General features: G+C 42.7%; 2 protein-coding genes across 2 annotated transcripts; both read left to right on the top strand.

Annotated features, from left to right (window-relative positions):
- Positions 1-3,707: 3,707 nt before the first annotated feature.
- On the top strand, positions 3,708-4,964 carry LOC135462555 (mucin-2-like; the record flags this gene model as incomplete). Its single annotated transcript, XM_064739781.1, has 1 exon — positions 3,708-4,964. A coding segment is annotated over one exon (1,257 nt), but the record flags the coding sequence as incomplete, so codon positions are not given.
- Positions 4,965-9,489: 4,525 nt separating this feature from the next.
- LOC135462554 (protein TsetseEP-like) lies at positions 9,490-10,654 on the top strand. Its single transcript, XM_064739780.1, has 2 exons — positions 9,490-9,723; positions 10,430-10,654. The coding sequence occupies exons 1-2, from the start codon at positions 9,490-9,492 to the stop codon at positions 10,652-10,654; spliced, it is 459 nt and encodes a 152-aa protein (XP_064595850.1).
- The last annotated feature ends 3,667 nt before the right edge of the window (positions 10,655-14,321 follow it).

Raw genomic sequence — 14,321 nt, 5'->3', positions numbered from 1 at the left:
TCACTGGTTTTCGGTTGCCATGTCAACGTCGTCATATAGCTTAAATTTTGTCGAGAACGCCGTTAGCCAAAAATGCATTCTGAGTGATGATATAATGTATTCTGATATTGTAACAGATTATTCTGAAAAATATATCACATACATTCTAATTATTCAACATAAACATATTATTGGGGTCCTCCGTGGCTCAGTTGGTTTGCGCGCTAGCGCAGCATAATGACTCAGAAGCCTCTCACCAATGCAGTGGCTGTGTTCAAGTCCAGCTCATGCTGACCGTAAGTGGGAAGGTCTTCCAGGAACCTGCGGATGGTCGTGGGTTTCCCCTAGGCTCTGCCTGCAACCCCCCCCCCCCTCCCCAACCATAATGCAGGCCGCCGTCGTATAGGTGAAATATTTTTGAGTAAGGCATAAAACACCAATCAAATAAATAAATAAAGATATTATTAAACTTAGAGGATATTATATTGAATATAACACAATATCAAGTTAGAATAACAGAATGCATTCTAGCATCACTCGGACAGAACGTTTTCGGTTAACACTGACAGATTAATTTTTAAGTGTACATGAAGTACACGTTATGTTGTAAAGAATTCTAGATGTAGGCGTCAATCCATTCATGATGAACAACATATGGCTAAATACATACACGGCTGTTCCTGTCAGTTTTTTCACTTTCCAAACTGTCTGCTCCCAGGCTGTTGGTCTTATCCTTACAGAAGCATTCGTCGTAAGATGGTGGCTTATAACAAAAAAACTTAAATAGCATGTCAAAATTTAAGGCCACCGCAACCTAACAATCAAAATGGAGGCAAATTTACTCATGACAAATGACCTGTGTGGACCTTAGTCAAGACTGAGGTATACGGAGATAAATGAATGATTACACATGAATCGAGATATAAAATACAAGACAACTGTACTGAATGCATCTCACAATCAGTCAAAATGGTGGTAGAGGAGCTCAAGTTTAACTTTTTATATACATATTCAGACGAGAGTCAGATAGTCAAAATGGAGGTATACTAATAGTCAGATCTGACCTGGACTGAATAAGCCTTCAGGTCACTCAAACTGGAGGTATACCGGCCCGGATAGCACAGTTGGTTGAATGGAGGTACAAAATTGTGGTACAGTATACCTTTACTGATGGAAGTTTACCCCACCTTTAGGATGGAGGTAAAATAAACTAGACCTTCATGTACCTTTGCTGGAGACATCTCCGACCACATTCAAGACAGAGGTACCGTAAACTAGATCTTTGACATCTCCGACTACATTTAAGATGGAGGTACAGTGAACTGGACCTTTGTGTACCTTTACTGGAAACATCTCCGGCCACATTCAGGATGGAGGTACAGTCAACTAGAACTTTGTGTACGTTTACTGGAAACATGTTCGGCCACATTCAGGATGGAGGTACAGTGAACTGGACATGACTGGACTGGTTATATACATGTATATGACGGTCGAATTGGAAGTATGTGAAAATCGACATTGGTACACTGTACACTTTTAAACACTGCTGATACTGAGATATATTAATTTAAATAAAGAAAAATTACAACAGTGGTCTGCTGGAAAATATATAAAATGTGCGTGTTATTACTGACTTGAGCATTTTTAAGTTAATAACCAGGATGTCTAATAACCTTCAGTGTTACATGAATTTAGATCAACTTACTGGCACCTGTACAGAATCCATCTCAGCTCAGTGTCAAGAAGTACTTGTACCTGTGCACCATGGCGTCTCAGTACGGCCGTGTTCTGAGACAGGTGTATTTCAGTCTAATCGTCTGTTCTCCAGCTACATGTATACACATGCATGTATGTCCTTACATCACAGGATTAAATAAAGAGACAAAAAAGTGGTGAAAACACAGAATGTACGCCCTTGTTAATTTGTGAGTTATTCAAGCGTGACTGTCAGTTCCCAAAAGCTCGTGGGCTGATATACAAGGCGCTCTCTTTATCAGATATGCAGATACAAACATGAGGGATTGATCCCATGGTTTGGTCCAATCTCACACACTGGATGACCATATCGAATGTGAACATTTTACTTGTAGATTGGGAGTTCAAATCTATCAGTGGCCTACTTTTCTTCTCACTGTATTCGAATTTTTTTTATTATGTAGTCAAAATCTTGGGAAACGACCGCGTGGACGTAGTGAGACGCATGAAAGACCGCCAGTACTTCGGTGTATTGATATAGTTAATAATGATTCATGTTACGTTTAATCTGCAGTAAATGGACATGCATTAATGTAACACATTAATGTAACACACTGTTTAACAATCACCTCTCCGATGAATAACGACATGCCTAGAGCCATGCTGCCCGTGCGTGGGAAGGTCTACCAGCAACATAATAAGGTCTGGCAGCAGCCAATCAAATAAATAAACAAATAAATTTTGAGTTATGTTGGCAAAGAGGAACATAAAGGGAAATTCCTGCCTATTCACGGGCTTGTATATTTGGCTTGTGGACTACATTTAAGTATGTATATGGGTAAATGACGTCTTCAGAACCGTCCTGCAGTACACATGTGCAGCAAGTCGTGCATATGACAGGGCAACATCCAGAACGTCTCAAACACTGAAAACAGTCACGCCGCCTCAAACACTGACAACAACCTCGCCGCCTCAAACACTGGCTATAACTACGTCACCTCAAACAATTACAATCACACCGTCTCAAACACTTACTATAATCACACCGTCTCAATCTCTGATAGCAATTACGCCAAATCAAACACTGACTACAATCAACAGTCTCAACCACTGACAACACCCACGCCGTCTCAAGCACTGACAACTGCCACGCCGCGTCAAACAACTACAACCACATCGCCTCAAACAACCACAATCACACTATCTCGAATAACCACAATCACACCATCTCAAACACTGACAACAACCACACCGCCTCATATAACTACAATCACACCGTCTTAAACATCCACAATTACACCTTCTCAAACACTGACAACAACCACACCGTCTTAAACACTGACATCAAAATCACACCGTCTCAAACATGGACAACAACCACATCGCCTCAAATAACTACAATCACACCGTCTCAAACAACCACAATCACGCCGTATCAAACACTGAAAGCAACCACACCGTCTCAAACTCTGACAACAACCACACCGTCTCAAACTCTGACAACAACCACACCGTCTCAAACTCTGACAACAACCACATCGCCTCAAACTCTGACAAAAATCACTCCGCCTCAAACACTGGAAACAACCACACCGTCTCAAACTCTGACAACAACCACACCGTCCCAAACACTGGAAACAACCACACCGTCTCAAACTCTGACAACAACCACACCGTCTCAAACTCTGACAACAACCACACCGTTTCAAACACTGGAAACAGCCACACCGTCTCAAACTCTGACAACAACCACACCGTCTCAAACTCTGACAACAGCCACACCGTCTCAAACTCTGACAACAACCACACCGTCTCAAACTCTGACATCAACCACACCGTCTCAAACTCTGACAACAACCACATCGCCTCAAACTCTGGAAACAACCGCACCACGTCAAACTCTGACAACAACCACACCGTCTCAAACTCTAACAACAACCACACCGTCTCAAACTCTGACAACAACCACATCGCCTCAAACTCTGACAACAACCACACCGTCTCAAACTCTGACATCAACCACACCGTCTCAAACTCTGACAACAACCACACCGTTTCAAACACTGGAAACAGCCACACCGTCTCAAACTCTGACAACAACCACACCGTCTCAAACTCTGACAACAGCCACACCGTCTCAAACTCTGACAACAACCACACCGTCTCAAACTCTGACATCAACCACACCGTCTCAAACTCTGACAACAACCACATCGCCTCAAACTCTGGAAACAACCGCACCGCGTCAAACTCTGACAACAACCACACCGTCTCAAACTCTAACAACAACCACACCGTCTCAAACTCTGACAACAACCACATCGCCTCAAACTCTGACAACAACCACACCGTCTCAAACTCTGACATCAACCACACCGTCTCAAACTCTGACAACAACCACACCGTCTCAAACTCTGACAACAACCACATCGTCTCAAACTCTAACAACAACCACACCGTCTCAAACTCTGACATCAACCACACCGTCTCAAACTCTGACAACAACCACACCGCCTCAAACTCTGACAACAACCACACCGCCTCAAACTCTGACAACAACCACACCGTCTCAAACTCTAACAACAACCACATCGTCTCAAACTCTAACAACAACCATACCATCTCAAACTCTGACAACAACCACACCGTCTCAAACTCTGACATCAACCACACCGTCTCAAACTCTGACAACAACCACACCGCCTCAAACTATGACATCAACCACACCGTCTCAAACTCTGACAACAACCACATCGTCTCAAACTCTAACAACAACCACACCATCTCAAACTCTGACAACAACCACACCGCCTCAAACTCTGACATCAACCACACCGTCTCAAACTCTGACAACAACCACATCGTCTCAAACTCTGACAACAACCACACCATCTCAAACTCTGACAACAACCACACCGTCTCAAACACTGGAAACAACCACATCGCCTCCAAAACTAGCAACAACTACACCGGCTCAAAGAACTACAACCACATCGCCTCAAACAACCACAATCACACCGTCTCACGTCGGAAACAATCACACTGGAAACAATCACACCGTCTCAAACACTAACAACAACCACACCGGCTCAAAGAACTACAATCTTACCCTCTCACTCAACCGCAATTACACCGCTTCAAACACAAACAACAATCACACCGGCTCAAACACTGGAAACAACCACATCGCCTCCAAAACTAGCAACAACTACACCGGCTCAAAGAACTACAACCACACAGCCTCAAATAACCACAATCACACCGTCTCACGTCGCCTCCAACAATCATAATTACATCGCCTCCAACAATCTAAGTAACAACAACATCACCTCCAACGATGAATACGACAACATCGCCTCCGACGAACTAAACAACAACATCGCTATTAACAATCAAAACAACCACATCGCCTCCAACAAGCACAACAACAATCAGAAAAGCAACATAGTCACCAATAATTAGAACAACCCCGTCGCCTCCAACAATCCCAACTACATCTCTGGCATCAATCAGAACAACCCCGTCGCCTCCAACAATTCCAACCACATCTCTTCCATCAATCAGAACAACCACATCGCCTCCAACAATCCCAACCACATCTCTGCCATCAATCAGAACAACCACATCGCATTACTTGTTTTGTTTTTATGTGTATTCAACTATGCTGAATACTCAAACTAACCTCAGGTCCGTATGAGTGTCGGTAATTTGACTTTTGACACTTTTTAAGCAGTTTGTTTACAAGAGTAGAAACCAAATCTAGATCAGGCTTTTCGAGAGAAAATTTAAGCACCAGTTTGGTCGATGTACTCGAACGTACTAATTAAATAATTAATAATACTCTTAAGAGGAAGAAGTACAGGAGAGGTTGATCGTTAATGACAAAGGCGAACAGATTATTTTAGGTCTAACATGATGGGTATGCACAACGAAGTTAACTGAACAAATGTCCAACTTCTTATAAGTTTTTTTTTTTACTTTTAACCCTTTCTTAAAAACTTGAATATTTTGCATTGTGGGTATTTGGGATTGGCTTTTGGTATATATAGCCTTTACGTAAAAAATGTTATAGATGGGGATGTAACTCATGTTTAATAAATATATTTGCACCAGAATTTGGCCTTTACAGCTAACAATTGTATTCAACCTGCATTTTGATCATATTTATGTTTTTAATGCATTTATAAATATTATCATAATCCAGATTAAATGCCCCAGGTTTGTGATTTATAAGCAAGTTGCGTACATAAGCAAGGGCGTTGTACGTGTGTTCTGAGCCACTCACGTGGCTTAAATGCTTTGATTTATTTATTTATTTGATTGGTGTTTTACGCCGTACTCAAGAATATTTCACTTATACGACGGCGGCCAGCATTATGGTGGGAGGAAACCGGGCAGAGCCCGGGGGAAACCCACGACCATCCGCAGGTTGCTGACAGATCTTCCCACTTACGGCCGGAGAGGAAGCCAGCATGATCTGGACCTGAACTCACAGCGACCGAATTGGTGAGAGGCTCCTGGGTCATTACGCTGCGCTAGCGCGCTAACCGATTGAGCCACGGAGGCCCCTAAATGCTTTGAAAGGATATTCCCATTCAAATTCAGGCTCGGATGCTTTTCATGGGTGGTTGGGGACCATCATGTGAAAGGCACTTTTCGATGAATTCTGAATGGGACGTGATGCATAGCAGGTGTAGCTGAAGGTCAAATGGTTGAAAGTCTCCTGTTACGTAATACTGATGAACATATGTACACTTTCCCAAAAAAAAAAAATAGATTTTTGTCACATTTTTCTATGGATAGATTTGCACCTGTATTCAGTTTCTAAAAAAAATTTCACTTTTGTACTTATTGTTAATGTATGTAAACCTAGAGACTGTGCTTTGCCTTTTTAATTGAGAATCTGTTCAGTTACCCCATGTATGGACAGACGAAGACGCCTAGCGATAGGGACAGTGTTCATTGGTTACGTATCTGTTTAATAAACAGTTCATCTGTGCTCACAGTTCTTTCAAAAGATCCACGAAATCACGAACAAATTTCCAAACGCGATCGCCTTCTATACAACTGGCGTACATACATGATGGTTGACTACAGATAAAAATTTACTTAAAAATAACTTCATAATTTTACAAAGTGTAAATATCAGCGCTCGTTACTACGTGTATTGATCAGTAGATATTCCTACTGGTCTGTGCAAACTGAGTGTTAAAATAAAAAAAAAACTATCAAAATGTTAACGCTAAGTAAGAACGTCAAGTTGTAGAGAGGTGTTTGACCTAACCTTTCTTTTAGAACTTGTCTGGATCGGCAACCCTTTCAGTGAATGTGTCATTTTGTGATTTAGTCCAATGTTGAAATGTTTATCAAGCCTTTGTGGCTTTCAATCAATCTGAAAGATCTGTAGAATAAATTTTGCTGGCACACTAATAGTCCTTGAGGCTTGGACGCTTCGCAATGTCCTCCATGTAAAATATTATATATGATACAGCATTCTGAGTAATTCTTACAGGCTAACCAGAGACGTCTAATAAATTGCAATTAACTTCGATACATTGTTTGTACATTATTCTGGCTCCACACAAGCCATGGTATCTGTGAGCACAATAACATAAACGTGCCACTTTTTCAAGCATTCACAAGAGAAGAGACAGAATACAGCCCTAACTGGAGGTCTTTCACCGGTTACGTGTCACCATTGGCCAACTCAGTTGTTTCATTTTCTGTGCTGTGTTCTTTAATTTTGTGTTTTATAGAATGTGCCATGTTTTCCCTAAACCAGTTTTCCAGAGTTATCATCAATCAGTCTTTTAGAGAGTTTATAATGCGCATTCGCAGGTTGCTGGATAAGCCAGTCATTTTAGACCAGTGTATCAGATTTACATTAATCAGTGATTTACATTAATCAGTGATTTACATTAATCAGTGATGTACATTAATCAGTGATGTACATTAATCAGTGATTTACATTAATCAGTGATTTACATTAATCAGTGATTTACATTAATCAGTGATTTACATTACATGCCTAAGCATAATCTTGTGTGACAACTTCTCTTTGGGAAAGTATTTCATCTTGTGAATCAGTCAGTCTTTCAGACAATGAATTAATTTCAAATCTTTCCAAATATTTTAGTGGGTGTGTCAAGTCTTAATTAAAGGATTCATGAAAAAAAATCTATAAAACAAAGGCTATGGTTTTAATGAAACTGAAAACAGATATGGCAAAACAATGGGATATTCTGAGGTACACTTAATAGTTTTTAATAACCTCTGTATTTTACATTAATTTTTCGCGAATGCTCGGAAATGATCGTACTTAAAACGCGGGGCCGATCGGGGGCGTTTAAGAGGAAAAGGAAGGAGGAGAGAAAGCGTTTGTGTGTTCCCATGCGTTAGGACACATCCTATGTGCTCCCATGTGTTAGGACACATCCTATGTGCTCCCATGTGTTAGGACACATCCTATGTGCTCCCATGTGTTAGGACACATCTATGTGCTCCCATGTGTTAGGACACATCCTATGTGCTCCCATGTGATAGGACACATCCTATGTGCTCCCATGTGTTAGGACACATCCTATGTGCTCCCATGTGTTAGGACACATCCTATGTGCTCCCGTGTGTTAGGACACATCCTTTGTGCTCCCATGTGATAGGACACATCCTATGTGCTCCCATGTGTTTAGGACACATCCTAATCTCCGTACTAAGAATTAAAAAGCCAGTCGTGTCATATATACCTTCATGTCTGCCAGATAGTGTAGTAAATTATGAATCAGTCAGCTTTTTAGAGAATATGTTAATGATTTAATAAACTTGAAATCTGATGTACAGGAACTGATCTCCCAAAACGTATTAAAAGCCAAGGAGCAAATTTCCGCCATTTTGAATTTCCGTCCAGTTGACACCGCAGCCCCAACCAGATTATATCACAACATATAAAGCACACCGTTCATTGGCGGTCTCTGTTGTCTGTCATAAACTAATATATCCTTCTGACACAATCCAACACAGATTTTGTCACTTTTTATCTCATTTTCCACTTCTAAGTAGACATAACTGCAGACGAATATCCCAAGTTTAGGTTTTCTAAACTCCAGTTTCATTGGTTACGTTTCCTGTTTATTTTGATCTTAGGTACATGTACAACGGTCACATCGCTGAAGCGACTCATCTATTCATCGGCCTTCTGCACTGAATTTATGTTTTGTTTATTTATTTATTTGACTGGAGTTTCACGCTGTACTCAAGAATACTTCAGTTATACGACGGCGGCCAGCATTATGATTGGTGGAAACCGGGCAGAGCCCGGGGGAAACCCACGACCATTCGCAGGCCGCTGACAGACCTTCCCACATACGGCTGGAGAGGAAGCCAGCATGAGCTGAACTTGAACTCACAGCGACCGCAGTGGTGGGAGGCTCCTGGGTCATTACGCTGTGCTAGTAACCAACTCAACCACAGAGGAACCGTCTGCACTGAATTGATACGTCTTTGTGGGGTAATTTCGTGGCATGGTTACTCAGGGCTAGGACGCGCAAATATAATGCTGTCAATAAAAAAAAATAAAATATATTTCAGACTAACGGGATGATTTTCAATTTTAAACTGCCGACATCTGGAAGTATCGACTTCACAAAAATTGGATTATTCCACAAAATATGGACTTGAGTAATTATCGGAAAAATAAAACCTAGCAAGAATTTTAGCCATTGGTAAATTACTCAATGATGTTTTGCTTTTTCGCCTGTTTTATTTATTTATTTATTTTCTTGGGATTTTTTCAACCATGTTAAAGTATCTAATTCTTGCATGCCTTGTGGCGGCAGTGCTGGAAGCGCACTGTCAACCACTTGCCCGTCTTATGGACAATGTCCAAATCAAAGAGTCCGTCCAGATGAAGAAATCACATTCCTTCACATTTCCATACAAGTGGTGGAAGGCCACCCAGACGACGAACAGAACCTGACGGTGGCAGAAGAAGCTGACACCCAGGCGTTAAAGAAAGAAGACCCTCATAAAAAATTAACGCATGAAGAGCGTAAGGTAATGTTGAAACCTTATCCGTTTCACAAAAAACTGAACGGGAAACTATGGAAGAGGGAAGGCCCTGGGAAGCTCGAAAAGTAGGTGAATTTGCTCGATTGTGCTCTGTCCAAAATCCGGAAAACAGCACGGAACACCGTTTGAAGGGCTGTAGATGGACGGATGCTTGACTTCACCAGCTTACGCCTGTACAGCTTCGAAAAAGAATAACAAGATACTAGAAGAGGGAGGTAAATCTACCTTATGTGAAATCAACAACGCTTGTGGGCACGATATTAAGCCTTGTTCAGCCAACCCTAAACAGGACGAAATCCTTCTCCCCCGGGGGACCAAGCCTAAGGTTACGAAAGGCCCTGAACCCAATGTGACGGGGAGGCCATGGAAGACTGCGATCCTGAAACCCCGGAAACCACACGAGAAAAGGCCTCCGAACCCATACTAGGGGGTACCCCTGAAACTACACCAGAGGGGACCTAACAAACCACACCAGGGGAGACCCCAGAAACCACACCAGAGATGACCCCAGAAACCGTACCAGAGGAGACCTCAGAAATCACACCAGAGATGACCCCAAAAAAACCCATCAGAGAACACGCCAGAAACCATACCATATAAGACCCAAGAAACCATACTATAGGAGACCCCAGAAATCCCACCAGAGGAGACCTCAGACAACACACCAGAGACCACACAAACCACACCATAGAAGAACCCACAAACCACACCCGAGGAGACCCCAGAAACCACACCAGAAGAGGTCGCAGAAGCCAGACCAGAGGAGGCCTCAGACACTACACCAGAGGAGACCCCAGAAAAAACACCAGAAGTGAACCAAGAAACCACAGCAGAAGAGGCCCCAGAAACTACATCTGAGGAGGCCCCAGAAATGACTCCAACAATCACGACAGGTAGAGATAACAACACACTCTAAAATTTGATCTGATAAATGTAACATAATCTGCTTTCTAAGCCTTGACTGTTTATTGTGTCTATTCATTTAACTGGCACCTTGCGCTGCACTCAAGAAAATTACATTTGGACAACGGCGGCCAGCATTATGGTGGGATAAAACTGTGCACAGTCTGAGGGAAATCCATGACCATATGCAGGCTGTTGTGGGTGATGGCTATTTATTTATTGGATTGGTGTTTTATAAATCTAATGTAATATAACGTTGAGCACATGACAATATCCCTTTAGACCAAAAAATTAGTGTGTTGGAGCAAAAAAAAAGGTCTGTCAAATATAAGATTATTTCGATGCTGTGAGAGACTGTTCACAATATCTACACAGTACTGACAATCAACTGAATTACTACGCTCGCGCACATCAAATATGCATCCTACGATGAAAAACAAGATGAACCCCATTCCCCAAAACAACAACAACAGCGTCGTTCCATAGAGTGGCTCTGGGCAACCAATAATCTCTATGGGGAATAAATGTACATTTCACTTGTCCCGTTTCTTACACATAGAGTAAATGTGAAGTATAGAAAAAGCGGATGTTGGTGCATAAAACGATATATAGGACAACAGCCAAAGTGTCACAGAGCATGACAATTTCACCACGTCCAGTGTCAGTCTTTCTCAGAGAAAACAATACAGACAGCAGTTACAGTGTCACTAACCATGACAATATCACCGCATCCAGTGATAGTCTTTGGCGGAGAAAACAACACAGACAACAGCCACAGTGTCACCAAACATGGCAATATCACTACGCCCAGTGACAGTCTTTGACGGAGAAAACAACACATACAACAGCTACAGTGTCACCGAGCATGACAATATCACCGCATCCAGTGATAGTCTTTGACAGAGAAAACAATACAGACAACAGTTACAGTGTCACCAAGCATGACAGTATCACCGCATCCAGTGACAGTCTTTGTCAGAGAAACAACACGGACAACAGTCACAGTGTCACCAAGCATGACAATATCACCACCTCCAGTGACAGTCTTTGTCAGAGAAAACAAAAACAGACAACAGTTACAGTGTCACAAAGCATGGCAATATCACCACGTCTAGTGATAGTCTTTGTCAGAGAAAACAACACAGACAACAGTTACAGTGTCACCAAGCATAGCAACATCACCACGTCCAGTGATAGTCTTTGACAGAGAAAACAATACAGACAACAGCCACAGTGTCACCGAGCATGGCAATATCACCACGTCCAGTGATAGTCTTTGTCAGAGAAAACAACACAGAGAACAGTTACAGTGTCACCAAGCATAGCAACAATCACCACGTCCAGTGATAGTCTTTGACAGAGAAAACTATACAGACAACAGCCACAGTGTCACCGAGCATGGCAATATCACCACGTCCAGTGACAGTCTTTGACAGAGAAAACAAAACAGACAACAGTTACGGTGTCACCAAGCATGACAATATCACCACGTCCAGTGACAGTCTTTGACAGAGAAAACAAAACAGACAACAGTTACAGTGTCACCAAGCATGACAATATCACCGCGTCCAGTGATAGTCTTTGGCGGAGAAAACAACACAGATAACAGCCACAGTGTCACCAAACATGGCAATATCATCACGTCCAGTGACAGTCTTTGACAGAGAAAATAAAACAGACAACAGTTACAGTGTCACCAAGCATAGCAACATCACCACGTCCAGTGATAGTCTTTGACGGAGAAAACAATACAGACAACAGTTACAGTGTCACCAAGCATGACAGTATCACCGCATCCAGTGATATTCTTTGACAGAGAAAACAATACAGACAACAGCTACAGTGTCACCGAGCATGGCAATATCACCACGTCCAGGGACAGTCTTTGACAGAGAAAACAAAACAGACAACAGTTACAGTGTCACCAAGCATGACAGTATCACCGCATCCAGTGATAGTCTTTGACAGAGAAAACAATACAGACAACAGTTACAGTGTCACCGAGCATGGCAATATCACCACGTCCAGGGACAGTCTTTGACAGAGAAAACAACACAGACAACAGTCGCAGAGTCACCGAGCATGGCAACGTCACCGCATCCAGTGACAGTCTTTGACAGAGAAAACAAAACAACACAGACAACAGCCACAGTTTCACCAAGCATAGCAACACCATCACGTCCAGTGACAGTCTTTGTCAGAGAAAACAACACAGACAACAGTTACAGTGTCACCAACCATGGCAATATCACCGCATCCAGTGATAGTCTTTGACGGAGAAAACAATACAGAAAACAGCCACAGTGTCACCGAGCATGACAATATCACCACGTCCAGTGACAGTCTTTGACAGAGAAAACAACACAGACAACAGCCACAGTGTCAACAAGCATGACAATATCACCGCATCCAGTGATAGTCTTTGACGGAGAAAACAATACAGACAACAGCCACAGTGTCACCAAGCATGACAATATCACCACGTCCAGTGATAGTCTTTGACGGAGAAAACAAAACAGACAACAGCCACAGTGTCACCGAGCATGGCAATATCACTACCAAAACAGACAACAGTTACAGTGTCACCAACCATGACAATATCACCACGTCTAGTGATAGTCTTTGACAGAGAAAACAAAACAACACAGACAACAGCCACAGCTTCACCAAGCATAGCAACACCATCACGTCCAGTGACAGACTTTGTCAGAGAAAACAACACAGACAACAGTTACAGTGTCACCAACCATGACAATATCACCGCATCCAGTGATGGTCTTTGACGGAGAAAACAATACAGACAACAGCCACAGTGTCACCAAGCATAGCAACATCATCACGTCCAGTGACAGTCTTTGTCAGAGAAAACAAAACAGACAACAGTTACAGTGTCACCAACCATGACAATATCACCACGTCCAGTGATAGTCTTTGACAGAGAAAACAAAACAGACAACAGTTACAGTGTCACCAAGCATGACAATATCACCGCATCCAGTGATAGTCTTTGACAGAGAAAACAATACAGACAACAGCCACAGTGTCACCGAGCATGGCAATATCACCACGTCCAGTGACAGTCTTTGACAGGAAAAGCAACACAGACAACAGCCGCAGTGTCACCGAGCATGGCAATATCACCACGTCCAGGGACAGTCTTTGACAGAGAAAGCAACACAGACAACAGCCGCAGAGTCACCGAGCATGGCAATATCACCACGTCCAGGGACAGTCTTTGACAGAGAAAGCAACACAGACAACAGCCGCAGAGTCACCGAGCATGGCAACGTCACCGCGTCGAGTGATAGTCTTTGACAGGGAAATCAACCCGGACAACAGTTACAGTGTCACCAAGCATGGCAATATCACCACGTTCAGCAGCAGTCTTTGACAGAGAAAACAACACAGACAACAGCCAGAGTGTCACCGAGCATGGCAATATCACCACGTCCAGTGACAGTCTTTTGACAGAGAAAACAACACAGACAACAGTCGCAGAGTCACCGAGCATGGCAACGTCACCGCGTCGAGTGATAGTCTTTGACAGGGAAAGCAACACGAACAAGAGCTGAAGTGTCACCGAGCATGGCAACATCACCATGTCCAGTGACAGTCTTTGACGGAGAAAACAACACAGACAACAGCCGCAGTGTCACCGAGCATGGCAATATCACCACGTC

This window comes from Liolophura sinensis, chromosome 2 (genome assembly GCF_032854445.1).
Source record: "Liolophura sinensis isolate JHLJ2023 chromosome 2, CUHK_Ljap_v2, whole genome shotgun sequence".
Classification (NCBI taxonomy): Eukaryota; Metazoa; Mollusca; class Polyplacophora; order Chitonida; family Chitonidae; genus Liolophura; species Liolophura sinensis.
This window is presented reverse-complemented; position numbering and strand designations above follow the sequence as displayed.

What these genes read in the sequence shown, in the direction of transcription:
- LOC135462554 (XM_064739780.1), top strand. Translation starts at nt 9,490, where the DNA reads ATGCCTTGTGGCGGCAGTGCTGGAAGCGCACTGTCAACCACTTGCCCG. An exon ending in TAACGCATGAAGAGCGTAAG is followed by an intron (nt 9,724 to 10,429) that starts GTAATGTTGAAA and finishes ACCACACCATAG; the next exon opens with AAGAACCCACAAACCACACC.